The sequence below is a fragment of the Neolamprologus multifasciatus genome, chromosome 16 (assembly GCF_963576455.1).
Source record: "Neolamprologus multifasciatus chromosome 16, fNeoMul1.2, whole genome shotgun sequence".
NCBI classification, from domain to species: domain Eukaryota; kingdom Metazoa; phylum Chordata; class Actinopteri; order Cichliformes; family Cichlidae; genus Neolamprologus; species Neolamprologus multifasciatus.
In genome coordinates this window covers 755,682-771,009 of record NC_140454.1, presented here as the reverse complement: position 1 = coordinate 771,009, position 15,328 = coordinate 755,682, and the positions used below count along the sequence as shown (strand labels likewise).

At 41.2% G+C, this 15,328-nt stretch overlaps 1 protein-coding gene across 2 annotated transcripts; it reads right to left on the bottom strand.

The window, feature by feature from the left end:
- Window positions 1-6,153: 6,153 nt before the first annotated feature.
- dbi (diazepam binding inhibitor (GABA receptor modulator, acyl-CoA binding protein)) lies at window positions 6,154-9,867 on the bottom strand. Of its 2 annotated transcripts, none has more exons than XM_085136155.1 (4): window positions 9,733-9,867; window positions 8,068-8,185; window positions 7,655-7,717; window positions 6,154-6,470 (listed from the first exon to the last, which is right to left on the bottom strand). In XM_085136155.1, exons 1-4 carry the CDS (start codon window positions 9,745-9,747, stop codon window positions 6,397-6,399), a joined length of 270 nt encoding a protein of 89 aa, XP_084992281.1. In that variant the 5' UTR covers window positions 9,748-9,867; the 3' UTR covers window positions 6,154-6,396. The 2 variants fall into 2 exon arrangements, with proteins under 2 accessions (XP_084992281.1, XP_084992280.1); XM_085136154.1 differs by lacking the exon at window positions 9,733-9,867 and adding an exon at window positions 8,342-8,617.
- Window positions 9,868-15,328: the final 5,461 nt, after the last annotated feature.

The following is a 15,328-nucleotide window of genomic DNA, read 5'->3' as shown; positions in this document are numbered from 1 at the left end:
GCTTCTAGCAATCACACTTCTCGACGTAGAAGAACGGTGAATGGTAAACCCATTTGTTTTAGGTGTGAGCAAATTGGACATATTGCCCGATTTTGCCCGACATCACCCAATTCTGATGGAAATCAGCATGAAACAGCAGCTAGGGCTGATGGCCAAACTACTAGGGCGGCGGAAAACTAGTACCCACCAGTGCACAGAGCCACACACTGGTGGGAGGGTTGCAAGGCTCCAATAATGTAGAACTCAGTCATCTAGTTGGTGAATGCTTGGAAGGGGAGGTTGGTTTGGGTGGGGTTATTCTCTCATGTTTGCTGGACACAGGGTCCATGGTCACAACAATCACAGAAAGCTTTTTTAAAATAACTTTTCTCATCTCAGAGATGAAAAGCTTAAAGATTGGTTGGTTGGGACTTAAAGCAGCTAATGGTCTACAAATTCCTTATTCTGGGTATATTGAGTTGGATGTTACAATCTTGGGAATTCACCAACCGCGTCGAGGGGTGTTGATTGTGGGAGATCCAACAGATAGCCACATGGCACAGAAAAAGACATCCGTACCTGGTGTGTTAGGAATGAATGTACTGAACCCCTGTACTCTAAATTGTGTAAACAATATGGTTCTGACCTCTGGGAGGCTCCAGTTTTGAAGACTCCACGTGGTTGGAGAAGAGCGTTGAGATACTGCCAAATGATGGAGGCCATGGCAAATTCTCCTGAACCCCATCGTGTTAGAGTACAGGGTAAGAAGTCCTTCTGTGTTCCAGCTGGAACGCAAAGTTATGTTCCTGTTACCTGTCCAAAGATGCCTGTGGATACACCCATTGACCTCTTGATTGAAACCCTCGGGCCTGATGATGGTTTTCTCCCGGAAGGCTTATTGGTGTCTCCTTCATTGGTAAAGGGAGAAGGAGGGGAGGCTTTTGTTCTAGTTACTAATGTGGGTAAAACTGATGTCTGGTTGACACCTCGTCGGGTGATTGCTACAGTTCAACTGGCCAGTGTGCTAGCAGAGGGTAATTCTGAAATACAGGTCTCTGTATTGCTCAGTGTCGCCAAACGGGGTGTAACGGTTTGCAGTGTTGTGTAATTTTCACACCATTTGTGTGGTAAAGCTCATGTGCAGCTGGGATATCAGCAGGAGTAAGTCCTGTCTGGAAATAACTGGGAATTTGTATGTTTAATTAATGTAATAAATAAATTATCAATTTATTTCTTTGCCCCGTTTACTCATCCCTTGTCCTTGGTTACATTTTGGCATTGTTACGAAAAAACGTTTTGCAAAGGTGTTGATTGATATTTGCACAAATATACAGAAAGCTGCAAAGTTCTAATTTTACTGAATTTTTTGCAGCTTTAAACCTCAACTCTACGATTATAACCTCTCATCTCCAGCTTGCACAGTCTGCAGCAAAGTGTTTAGCTTCTAGGATGAAATTTAGCACCCCAAGTCTGAGATGGAAAAAGATAGCATGCACTCGCCAGGTTGGAAAGTTATTTCCAAATATCTAAGAATCTGGGATTCAATTCCATTTTATTTATAGGGTTAGCAAAGCACAACAACAGTTGATTAAGGCGCTTTATATTGTCAGGTAAAGACCCTACAATGACACAAAGCTCCCCTTAAACAGGAAGAAACGTCCAGCAGAATCAGACTCAGGGAGGGGCAGGGCCATCTAACCAATTGATATTATTCATAAGTGAGAGTGGAGCAGGACAGATAAAGGGATGTGTCCGAGTCTGTTGTGGTGAACAGAGAGCTAATCATTAAAGTAAGTCTACATTCCCTCACATATGGCCACAAGCTGTAGGTAGTAAAATGTTCCAGCCGTGTCCTACTGGAAGGAGACTCTGGGGCTGACCCATGACATTACAAATAGGGTCAGAAGTTCAGTCATCCGGGAGGGAGTAGATCCGCTGCTGCTCCACATCAAAAGGAGTCAGCTGAGATGGTTCGGGTATCTGATAAGGATGCCTCCTGGGCGCCTCCTGGGTAAAGTGTTCCGGGCAGGTCCCACTGGGAGGAGGCCCGGGGCAGATCTAGGACGCGCTGGCGAGATTATATCTCTCGGCTGGCCTGGGAACGCCTTGGTGTTCCCCCGGATAAGCAGAAGGAGGTGGCTGGGGAGAGGGAGGTGTGGGCTTTTCTGCGACCCGGCCCTGGATAAGCTGAAGAAGATGGATGGATGGACTCTTTTCTGAATCACCTACTGATTATATTCACAGTATTTGTTCACTGAACAAACACTTCTTTAGGGATTTGCTACCTTAGCTTAGCTCATAGTCAACTCGCTAGCAAGATGGCCTCATTTTCCTGCTCAGTTTGGCAGATTTTTAGCTACATTTCGGCCTCCTTTTGTAATAATGTAATAAATGTACCATTTTTACAGTTCTGCTCACTGAATTGGAGAATTGGAAAATACTGTAGCTAATCAGGCCCCTGTAGTCAGTTTGGACAAACATAGTTTAGCCACCATTAGCTTCCCCCCCAGGAGATTGTCCCAAGCAGCCAGGAAAACAGGCTGGCTGGATTACGGTGAGGAGGAAGCATAGTCCTAAACAGAAGCCCCTGGTACACCACCAATCTATTCATGTCTCTAATTGTTTTCGCCCACTAGGAGAATACAATTTACATTTTCAGTAATGACATCCGGTTACATCAATCAAAGTTTGCTAAAATTAATAATAATCAGTGTGTGTAACACTTGTCAGTTACCATGGAGTCACTGCCAAAGGTGGGAAGTAATGAAGTACAAATACTTTGTTACTGTATTTAAGTAGAATTTTCAGGTATCTGCACTTTACTCGAGTAGTTTTTTTCTGATAACTTTTTAGAATTACTTCCTACATTTTTACACAAATATCTGTACTTTCTACTCCTTAGATTTTCAAAACAGGCTCTTTACATTCGTTTAATGCATCTGAGGGGAGTTATTATTTCAGCATTCAAGCCTCAGAGTGATTTGATCCTAAACAGTAACATGTTCATGTGTTAATCACCAGGGGATGATGCATGAAAAGAGATGAAAGAGGCAAAACTGTGTGCCTTAGTCAGTCTCCATAAGCGTAACAAACATCAGCAAACACACAAACTGTTCGTGTGCAGCCTGTCGCACAACGTGTTGCTAGCTAAAGGTCCAGCTGCTGTATTTTAAAGAAATCACTAACTAAAGAAAGATGGGACAGGAAGAAGAGAGCTTAGATTCAAAGGTAAGGGCTGCTCAGTGGAAATGTGAAGCTTACATGTTAGTCCTTAAATCAAATATTGGGCCTGTACATGAAACATTGTGTTTTTTTATATTGCGAAACACAGTGCAAAACAACCTCAGCTAGACTAACTGTGTTATTTAAAGGCTGCATGAAAATCCTCTGCAGGTTAGTGCAGGATAAACAGGTCAGTCTGCTGCACTGTGATGGATTTACAGTAAAGAGCAGAGTCAAGTCGCATCAAGTCCTGCAGGTTTCAGGGTTTCCCCACCAGCTGAATCCCACTCGAACCCTTTCCTACTCATTTTCCTGTTTAGAGGCAACGTCACTCTCTAATGTAGGCAACAGAAAATAGAGCTATTTTTATTTTCCTGATGTTCTGATAAGTGATTGCTTAAGTGAAAATAAGGTTTGCATTCCTATCTACAATATTATTTTATTATTACATTAATATAGCACAAGGTTCAGTTAGTTTGGCATAGAAATAGGTGGTAGAAATGTTCATCATGGAGCTGTTTCTTACTTTCGTACTTTGAGTATATTTCAAAGCCAGTGCTTCAACTTTTACTAGAGTATTTTTAACTCTAGTACAGACATTAAAGTAAAGACATTCTGTACAGTGGTCCCTCGCTATAACGTGGTTTACCCTTCGTGGCCTCGATGATGTTTTTGTTGTGCAAGTTTGCATGCTTTTTTTTAAACAGGGCATTGTGTTCTGCGTCAGAGGAAAAAAGTAAAGAAAAGCATCTCTGGGTCCAGGCAGGAACCAGAGATGCTCTACAAACTGTTTTGTTCCCAACTGACACATCGTTAGTTGTGTGTCTTGATGTCTTTGAGCCCGAGTCTATATCTGCCCATAGCACAAGAGGACCCATGCAGTGGGCAGTCCTCTTCAGGTGTCTCTGTGTCAGACCTGTGCACATCGAGCTCATTGAGTCTTTAGATAATCCAGATTTAAAAATGCATACAGAAGGTTTATGGTGAAGTACATACACCCTAATATGGGATCTTCCAAACTCACACATGAGGTGAACATAACATTGTTGGTTGAGATCACAGCCATTGTGAACAACTGACCGCTTGTGCCTGTGTCCAGGCAGATTCACACCTGTTTCATTGCTTACTCAGAAAGTAGATCCATGTGATCCAAGTTTGACCATAAAGACAAAAGTGTCACAGGGTCCAAAACTTGTCTCATACACTCAAACTGTTCTATGACATCATCAGAGACTATCACCTTGTTCCTCTTCTTAGTTCTATGAAGCGCCTTGAGACATCTTTTGTTGTGATTTGGCGCTTTATAAATAAAATTGAATTAAATTGAGTTCTTCTTCACCACAGCCATTAAGTTTTTTTTCACAAAATCCACCGCATCCTGTCATTCTGCATTTCTGCATTTCTGTGTAGACGATTGTTACTTACTTAGCACTTAGTTCCTCCAACGCCAGGCGGCGCATCGGGCAGCTAGTGATCTCCATCGATGTCGGTCAGCAGCGACTGCTTCAGCTTCGTCCCAGGCAATGTCGACAGTTCTCAACTCGTCCATGAATGTTCGACGCCATGTGGTCTTTGGTCGGCCTTGCTTTCGCTTGCCAGTGCGTGGACGCCATGTCATGGCAATCTTAGCTGGGCGATGAGGGGGTAGGCGTAAAATATGGCCCGCAAAGCAGAAGCGCCTTTCTGCAACAACATCGGCTAATGGGCGGATGCCTGCTCTTCGTAGGACCTCCTCATTTGTTATACGTTGTTGAAGCACGTTCAGGTGTTGAATAATTGCACTTGTTGAGCGCCAGGTTTCACTAGCGTAAAGTGCAGTAGTGAAGACGATAGAGTTTAGTAGTCTGATGTTGACCCTAACATTCAGGGAGGTCAAGTTCCAAATAGGTTGGAGACGTCGCAGGACACCAACTGCCTTCCCTACTCTGGCGTCGACATCCCGATCAGAGACCCCGTCATTCGAGATGATGCTGCCAAGATATGTAAAATTCTCCACCTCTTCAGCACGTTGTTGGTCGATCATGACAGGAATGCGGGCACGTGCATAGCCAACTCGGAGTACCTTGGTTTTTTTGGCGCTGATTCTTATTCAGTAGACGATTGTTATCCTTTATTTATCCAGGTAAACGTCTCAATGAGATTGAAATTGTTTTCATACCAAAACACAGATAAGCAGGAAACAATCCAAGTAGAGTTTTATAGATATAAAAAACAACCAATGGGGAAGTCTCTGGATATGCAACAATAGCCCCTTAGCAACAGGACACAACAGTGGTTTAGATTCCACAGTCAGTAATAAAATGTAAGGCACAAATTGTTATTAAATTTACAATAATGGATTACACAGCATTCATCACGGTAAATGTCCTTCTGAAAGTGCTGTAACTAATTAGAGCTAATGCTAAACCACATCCAAGTCTTTATGGCCTCTAATTTTCTGCTTCTACTTTCAGCTAAAACTGAGCTTATTGGCCCAGTATGGTATCCAATTAGATTCCTGCTCTGGATGGCATTACCTTGGGTTACTAATAGCCTGTAATTTGTAATTATCAGGACGTCCTTTATCTCTGATATTTGGCTTCTCTTCATTGGCTCCCTGTTAAATCCAGGATCAAAATTTAAATCCTTCCCATTACATAATAATAATGATAATAATAATAATCAGGCCCCATAACTTTATACTTTATCACCCTATCAGAGCAGCTCACTCTTAGACTGGGGGCTTACTTATGGTTTGGGTATTTCAATGTAGAATGGGAGGCAGCGCCTTCCTCGTCTTCCTCCACTCAAGCCTGGTTCTGCTGGAGGTTTTTTCCTGTTAGGCAGTTTTTCCTTCCCACTGTAGCCAAAGCTCATGACGGGGTTTTCTCTCTTTTCTTTGCCTTGAGGCAACTGTTGTTGTGATTTGGTGCCATATAAATAAAATTAAATTGAACTGAACAAATACTAAAATCACATTTCCAGATTAGTTTTTATTGAAATGACAGGACTTTCTGCAGAAACACATGAATACTGAAACCTGATATATACACAGTTTAAATGTGTCCATCAGCAGCTGCTTGGGTCAGTCTCTAGGACTAGAAGCCGTCCACCAGGTGTTCATGTGAGCTGTTTACGGACACACTTGTTGAGTTTTAAGGCGTTTTAATGGTGCAGGGATGGAGACTGGTGCCAGTTGGTTGTCATCACACAGCATTATATTCCATATTTCTGCTTTAGCTCCTCCACCAGGCTGATGTACTCGTTCATGGCGTCCTCATTGCTCTTACCTGACAGACAAATTAAAAATGTGTTATGGAGGGAAAAAAGACAGAGCGACTTAATGAACAAGCTAGTCCTGCTTTTACTTTCAGAGACTTTTTCATAGTTTGTTGACATGAGGACTCAAAGCCCTGCTTGACAAACTCAACACTACAACAACTCATGCAGTCCTGAAAGCATGCAGCCGAGTACAATATGCAATAATCCAATTTACTACAAACGATGAGGAATGCACCAGTCCAACTTTTTTTAATCAAATGAACTCCTAACTCTGAGGAAATCATCCTTTATGTTTAAGGTAACATCAACTTATTCAGCCTTTATGCAATAAAATGTACTTTAATTGTAAAATTAGTAAAATAATAAATGACAACAAGAAAACAAAAAATTAACAAATTTGTAATTCATTTTTAATTAATGAATATAAATAAACTTAAAATTTATTTGAGGTTTATTTATATTAGGGGTGGGGGAAAAAATGGATACTGTGTAGCATGGTGATATTTTGTTTGCTAATAATGTATGGATACAGGGACAGCAGAAATCGATATTTTGTTACAAAAAGGTTTTTGTGCTCTGACTTCAGAGCATGTTGATCCTTTTTCTGAGCAAGAATCCTGACATTCCTTCACTGTCCAAATGTGACAGTTTACTTATTTTAATTTAAGACATGTTTTATTTTAATGAAGTTTAAAACTTTTTTATTTAATGTAAAATTATATTTTGTTTTAATTTACTTTCAAATTCTTCAGTTGCTGAAGGGGCTGCATAGTTTTCATAAACTGCATAGTTCAGAATAGCTATAATTGTACCAGATGGTTGATTCAGTTAAGTTGGACTAGACTGTAATACAAACCGTTCAGTTTGTCAACAATAAAACTGAAATGAGAGAAAGACTGAGTGTGAGACTTTGATATTAGAGAAAATGAATATTGATAAAGTTTACCTTTATGTACAGAATCTGAATATCGCAAAATATTTTAAAAAATTGCAATAATATCGTATCATGCGTTAAGTATTGTGATAATATTGTATCGTGAGTTGTATGGTGATTCCCACCTCTAATTTATATTAGTTCATGTTTTTTAGAATTACAGCTGGATATATTTCAAGTAAGCGTTCACTTTAAACATCATTTAAACATCCATTTCCTTCCTCCCTCTCCCCAGCCACCACCTCCATTCTTACTCACCCTTCTGCTTCTCCCAGGCATCCCATTTAGCTTTCCCAGTGAAATCAAACATCCCTGGACGAGCTTCAAAGACAAACAAAGCAAATTAAACAATTTAGTGGAATCCTGTGTAATGCAGGTCAAATAAATATAGGACACATTCATTAAGGCCCAGCGACTTCAGTACAGAGCAAAGGGCTGCATTACTGATAATTATCTAGAATATTTACATTTATGTGGGAATCTGAAAGTGAAACCACGACACACAGGAGCAGATCGAGCTCCTCAGAGAGTCTGTAGTACAGGTGTGCGTCATGCATGTGCCAGTGGTTCTTATAGGGCGCATGCTCAGCGTAGCCAGTGTCAGACTCGTATCAGCAGTTTGTGTGACAGCAGTAACAGTGCTGAGCGCAGTATCATTTGAAATCTCTCACATGTGTTCACGTCGCCCACAGTGGCCTGCTTGAACAGCGAGTAGATCTGCAACATCTCCTCGTCCGTCGGCTTCGCCTTCAGCTGCTTGACCTCAGCTGCTGCTTCATCAAACTTAGTCTGTAGAAGACAGGACGACAACGTTGGGACAGTGCTACGTGCAAAAGGTCGATTTTTTTCTTCCCAGCTGGAAGAGAAAGGACTTCTTAACACAGCTTTTCCACTGGATGCTTATACTATTTTAATTTGCACACAGACAGAAAAAACTAAATGTACCAGGGTCAAAATTATTAGCCCTCTTGTGCTGAGAGGCAAAGCAACTGTCCGGGCCCAGTTTGCTGCTGACTGCTTGATTCCTTCTGCCTGGAAGAGATTCTGCCAGGTCCATCCCCACAGCATAAGACTGCCATCAAAGTGTTTCACTGTGGGAGTGGGTTTGTACACCGCCCTTCTCTCACAAAACATCTCTATGACCAAAAGGGCTCTAGCTTAATCTCAAAGGTTTCCAGTATGTGCAATCTTACTCCAGATTGCCCATGACGTTTTTAATACTGTGAGTAAATAGAAGATAAAACTCTGTTTTAAAGTGGAAACACTTCATGCATGAAGGCTGATTTACCCCAGAGTCTTCCTCCTCGGCACAGTTTTCATTGATAAAGCTTTACAAAACCAAATATCACGGCTAACAGGTGGATTTTCCTGTGTCAGTGCAGCCAGCCAAACCACAAAGAACCGCTTACTGTTTAAGAGAGAGAGTGGAAGTCGACTCGACTGTATATAATTTCCCCTAAGGATCAATAATGTATTCTGATTCTGATATCCTTAAATTCTGTAGATAAAACCGATTGTTACAGCTTGGGGAAATACAAAAGTGACCGGTTTAGTCTCACTGTTTTCCCTGAGTTATGGTTACAGTTTCGAGAGCACGTGGTGCTCCATGGTGTAAATGAGCCTTTACACATGAAGTGCTTCATGTCCAATTTAACTTGATTTGAGCATTACGAAGCACATCAGTGAACACCAATGTTCTGTGCTATGGGTTAATAGAAAGGTCCGTTTTTGTGGGCTGACCTGGTCATTTTTTTTCTGAAATAATTTGTTATTGTGTTCAAAAGAAAACTGGGATGTTTATAAATGACATTTAGGAAATCCTTCACTTCCTCTGCATAAAAGTAAAATCAGTCTAGTCCAACCAGACAGTGAACAGCTGTTTTATAAGTCGCAAGTAATCTGTGCAATAAAGAACCGTTTTACTCGAGCTTACATCACGTTTGCCTTTGCCCAGTTTGCTCACATGGTTGCGACATTAAAGCTGCTCCATTCTTGCTAAGTGGGCTGAAGGGCAGACTGGAGAAGACGTCATAAATGCCCAGTGGGGTGATTTTTCTGAAGTCGTACTCCAGATCAGTCCTGCACAAACACTACAGACATGAAGAAACAATCGCTCCCCGCAGCCATTGTTACACACTGACTTTTTCTGCGCCCTCGGGCTGCATGAGCTGCTCTGTAGCTGCTAACGAGTCGCTGAACAAAGACTCCACACAGCTGTCTGGGATGCTTTCACTCCAGGACACACGGCCTGCGGCTAACCCGCTACATCAGCTAACGGTCTCCCTCAACAGAAGGCGGCGGAATATAAACCAGTAATTTAATTCTTTGATACAGACCTGGAGCTCAGCCATGCTCGGTTAGTAGACAAACACAAGCCGGGGACTCGACTGTCAAACAAGTTCCTCCTTCACGCCCTCCTTCCTATTGGCTAATAGGTCGGTCACTGGATGACGTGATCGCAATTGGAACCAATCATACACTTACAACCAGAGCAGTCGTGTCAGCGGGGTTCAGGAGTCACGTGATACACGGAGACTTATGCTAAAAAGTGATCGTCCAATAACACATGATTTCCAATGTTTGTATGATGTCTTTACTTATATTGGTAAATAGACTGCACTCAGCAGGCTTTACAAAGGAGTCATATATCCAGTGATAGCCAGTCCGGTCATTTTGGCCACTTAAAATATGTTTACTAAACTATTATTTTATTTGTTATCATTTCTGCTGCCCTCATGGCCAGATCTCACTTAAACAATTACGTTTTAATGTCAAGAGACTTTTTTAACTGCTTAAATAAGGGACACTGCCAAAAGCTAATTGCGACTTCTACCTTGTAACAGGAATGTTGTTTGTGGCTCAAGATGGCTTATCATACACGAGGCATATATTACACATATGGTTCAAATATTACAGACTAATAGGTTATTTATAGCATTTTAAATATGAGCAATCAATCAGTTTTTGGCAGACGATCACTATTTGGCACAACACTAGCAGTGCTTTCTGGAAAAACTATTAATGCATTAATTTACAATATTTACCATATACATTTGTGTATGTGGATACATCAATATATATGCACTTTAACAGTAAACTATGTGAGGATTTGCCTGAACAGTTACTGTTACAGAATTATTCTCTAATTCTGTAATATTGGGTAAAACGCCAGTTATTGTCCTGCTAACCGTGAACTGTACAGAACAAGTTCATTTTATCTGGGTAAGTTTTATTTTTAAACCTCTTATTGTCTTCAAGAGCACATCTCAGTCTTGTGTGCTGCTATATCTCAATTATATTGCTAACTTCAAGAACTATTGCAAGGCTACGTAAAAACAAAGTCCATTATGGTGACTGGAGACCCAAAACACGAGACATGCATTTATCCCCGTTTGCCAGTACATGATGTCCAACACCCCCAGATGGTAAGACAGGCATTGAGATGCCACCTCAACAGTACAAATAAGCTGTAAATATATATGGCCTGCCAGATACCCAGCTGGAACAATAAGCTGGTCACAAAAGGACATAGATGCGACTTGAAAATCCTATAAAATACATGGACTTCTCCACCCAAGGTCTAGCACCCTAAGACATATGAGCAACAGACAGCGAGAGGGTGAGGATTAGTGCGTGTCAGAGGCATGAATACATCAGGAAGATGGAGCCCTGAGATGAACTGTGCCTCAGGGAGCTGAGGACAGACAGCGATAAGGAGCATGAAGAGAAACTACACTACCAAAAGTATTTGCTCATCTGCCTTGTAATATGTTGGCTCACATTTTGCAGCTATAACGGCTTCAGCTCTTTTAAGAAGCTTTTCCACAACACTAAAAATAACTATTTAAATAAACATAAAGAAATAATGAATCATTAATTCAATAATGATCCACATGATTAAATTGCTTTATTTATTTATTTTTACTCTTTATTTTGAGTCAACATAAAAGAAGGGTAACAGTTCTCAACCACTGAAGTGGCATTAAGCCCTTTATAGTGTCCATTTCCACCAGTTCCGTTTGAAGGCATCCAGTTTGGTTCGTCATAGAAACTTCAGTTTATCTCCTCCATTATTTCACTGTCAGCGACTCCTTTTTCAGCCAGTTCTTGTGATTTCTTCACAGCCACAGTCATTATTTTAAACATGTAGATGTTCTCTTTTTTAATCGTACCTTCTGGGATCAGACCTGTCGATCCCTGGGAAGTCCATCTATCAGCTCGGCAACATCTGACCAGCATGGTTGTAGTTTATCAAATGACCAAAAGAAGTGTAGGTGATTGGCCTTAATGTGACCACATTCTCTCCAACATAGTTTTTTTTTTTTTAGCTTTAACGTGTTTGCTTTTAATATAAAGTGTAATAAACGTAGGGAATCCATAATCTTTCCGAGTTGGTCGTTGTCCCCTTTGAGGTCGGACCTCAAGTCTTTCAGAAGGTCACTCGGTGTTACGTCAGTCCAGGGTAGCCTTGAAGTTTCAGGTGGGCTAGAGTTAGCTTGCAGTGCTTTTGATGCTGATTTTCTTTTGATGTTTTTGCATGGTTTGTTTATAATATTTGCCTCTTGTGAATCAGTTTCCCCTTTTATACCAATAGCGAATGATGAATCAACTCGTTTACTGGAGTTGAGTCCAACTTAATTTCATTGAGTTGATTCCTGCAAATGACAATTTTCCAACAAAAGAACTTAATGCTAATAGAAAGCAATCAAAGTTGAAATCTGTTTCGTGATTATTTTAAGTTCATGGTGTGATTAGAGTTATTATTTGGATTGTTCAACATCAAGTCCAGAGTCTGGTTAACATAAAACTTTAATGGACTTATAACAACTTTCACATAGCTGTCAGTCCATCCATCCTCTTCTGATTATCCTTATCAGGGTTGCAGGGGCGTCTGGAGCCTATCCCAGCTGTCATAGAGGCAGGTACCCTGCCTCTACCCTGGACAGGTCACCAGTCTAACACATAGAGACAGACAACTATTCATACACACAGGCAATTTAGAATCACCAATAAACCAAACCCCACTAACAATTTAGTCCTCAGTCTTTGGACTGTGGGAGGCAGCCAGAGTACCCGGAGAAAACTTACACAAATACATCATGCAAACTCCACACAGGCTTTTCTGTGTGGACAGTTAGTGGATTTGAACTCTCCCCGTGTTTGCGTGGGTTCCCTCCGCGTACTCCGGCTTCCTCCCACCGTCCAAAGACATGCAGCTTGTGGGGATAGGTTAATTGGATAATCCAAATTGTCACTAGGTGTGAATGTGCGAATGAATGTGAGTGTGAATGGTTGTCTGTCTCTGTGTGTTGGCCCTGCGACAGACTGGCGACCTGTCCAGGGTGGACCCCGCCTCTCGCCCTATGACAGCTGGGATAGGCTCCAGCGCCCCCGCGACCCTGAAAAGGAGAAGCGGAAGCGAATGGATGGATGGATGGCTTTTCAGTGAGTTTTTTGGACATCCTGATAGTAATGAATTGCAGTAGTCCAGCCTGGAAGTAATAAATGCATGAACTAGTTTTTCAGCGTCACTCTGAGACAGGATATTTCTAATTTTAGAGATGTTGCACAAATGGAAGAAAGCAGTATTACATATTTGTTTAATATGTGCGTTGAAGGACATGTCCTGGTCAAAAATGACTCCAAGGTTCCTCACAGTGTTACTGGAGGCCAAGGTAATGCCATCCAGAGTAAGAATCTGGTTAGATACCATATTTCTAAGCTTTTCAGCGCCGAGTACAATGACCTCAGTTTTATCTGAATTAAGAAGCAGAAAGTTAGCGGCCATCCAGGTCTTTATGTCTTTAAGACATTCGTGCAGTTTAACTAATTGGTGTGTGTTATCTGGCTTCATGGACAGTGCTAACCTTTAATGAGGTTTGAAATCTCGCATGATCGTGTGACATGACGAGTCCAGACAACTAACCACTCTTTCTGGATTGTATCACATCATCTCAACAAGAATAAATTGAACAAGTGTTAAGTTGTTGAATTTCATGCAGATTGTATATGATTTAATTATGTTCACCACAGAAACATCAAAAGGTTTAGTACTGCGTTTATGGGAACATTTGATCGTTCATCAGTGCATTTATGACGACAGGACATTTGTGAAGCATTGCCTCCTATAACAGTACCACACCGGAAGCTCTTGAGAGCACCCACTGTGGCCATGGCAGTGATTGGATGGGTGAGTGGATACGTTTGGTAATACAGTGTATCCACCAGCATGTTTGTACACTCGTGTCTTCAACCCAGCTGCAATGGCCGCGGCGCAACATACCAAAAAACAAGAGATGCACGGCTGACCGACGCACATAGCACCCGCGACACAAGCAATGTGTGGTCATCATAAAAATGGCCCAAGGAAGCAGACACAGGCTTCTCCTGAGTGGTGGTTTCAAATTCAGCAGGTTCCAACTGATTGGTTTAAATCCAGTATTTAAGTCTGACGTCATTAGCCGTGTCCGGTCCCAAACTCTGCTGCAGGTCCATAAGTCAAGCAAACACTGCGACATCACTGAGAGTTGAAAAACGGTCTAAATTCTTTCATCTTTAATAAAATGATCAGCGTTGCTGCTCTATCAGGTGTAACAATTAAGTTTAACATCCAAGCAGCCATGAAAACATGATTTATGACATTTAACAGAGTTAGAAGTTAGCAGGGAGTTAGCTCGCTAGCTTCCATCTAAATACAATATAGCATGTCCTGACTGCGGGGTTTCTGAAACAAATTAAGACGTACAGCTCTGTTATCACTTCTGACATAAATTAAGACAGAAAACTAAACAGCAGTGACGTTTGTAGGGTTACTGAAGTCGGGCTAGCTGTAACGATGTGCTACGTGGTGGCTAGCGACACGGCTACATTAGCATAACATAAACACAGTGAAGCTGGAGGATGAACGCTAATTTTTTACCACTGGATAAAAGTTAACGTGAAGGTTCCTGATGGTTAGGGACAAATACAATCGCATAGCAGGATGCTGTAAACGGACCAAACTTCAGCCAGGAGAACAACTGAGATAATCCATCCACAATACGAGGTTAGTCATTAATATACTGCTGCATGGGCTGTAGTTACATCTAAGGTTTTGAAAACTGAGCTTTAAAATGATTAGGGTAATAAAAACCTTGAGAGGCAGACAGTGATCACTGACTGTTTTTAGGGGCTTGTTGAGATTAAATAGAACAAGATACAAAGCACTAAAACATGTTAAAAACACAACAGCCTCATTAAATGCAGTCGTTTGGACCCGGAAGCAGGATTTGTCACGTCATCACTTAAAGACTGGATACACACACACGCAACCCACCTGTGAGAGAACGTGTGTGTGTGTCTGTGTCCATGTTTGTAAACATGAACATGCACCTGTGTGTGTGTTTGTGTCAGAGGGGTGTTTACAAACACTCACAATCAGAAACATCCTGCTTAGAGTTTATAGAGTCACACTGAGCTGACTTCAGATCCGAGTCTCTTGTAAACCGTTTATTTCAGCACGTCTTTTTTCAGTTTTCGGTACTGTTGCATTTTACACTCACGCTCGACATTTTGGTGATCTTATGCAAGTTCATTCAGCAAGTTTAAATTTGAATATTTCAAATATTTTAGCATGTTTTGTACTAGAGAAAAAAAATTAACTTTAAACAGGTCCCAAGATTATTAAAATATTACCAGATTTCTTTTTATATCTTTTATGGTTTTCAAACAATGACAGTTTAAGTTTTGAAGAATTAGATTTTTCATGAATCACCCCGTCCACTGCATGACATCGCCTGCTGTTGAGGTAAAAAAATGACTTTTCCACGCTCAAAGTTTCTGCCCTGCGTTTAATTTGAACTGATTGAGTCAGACTGCTTAATTAACACAGAGTCATACACTCTCACAACACTGTGTCACTGCCATGTGTGTCTGTATCTGTACTTGTAAATG

Excerpts from the sequence above, each read along its gene's own strand:
- dbi (XM_085136154.1), bottom strand. The coding sequence starts at position 8,530 with ATGTTTTGTGAGAGAAGGGCGGTGTACAAACCCACTCCCACAGTGAAA. Across the intron at positions 8,186-8,341 it reads GGCTAATAATTTTGACCCTG|ACTAAGTTTGATGAAGCAGC; the intron begins GTACATTTAGTT and ends TGTCTTCTACAG. Across the intron at positions 6,471-7,654 it reads TGCCTGGGAGAAGCAGAAGG|GTAAGAGCAATGAGGACGCC; the intron begins GTGAGTAAGAAT and ends TTTGTCTGTCAG.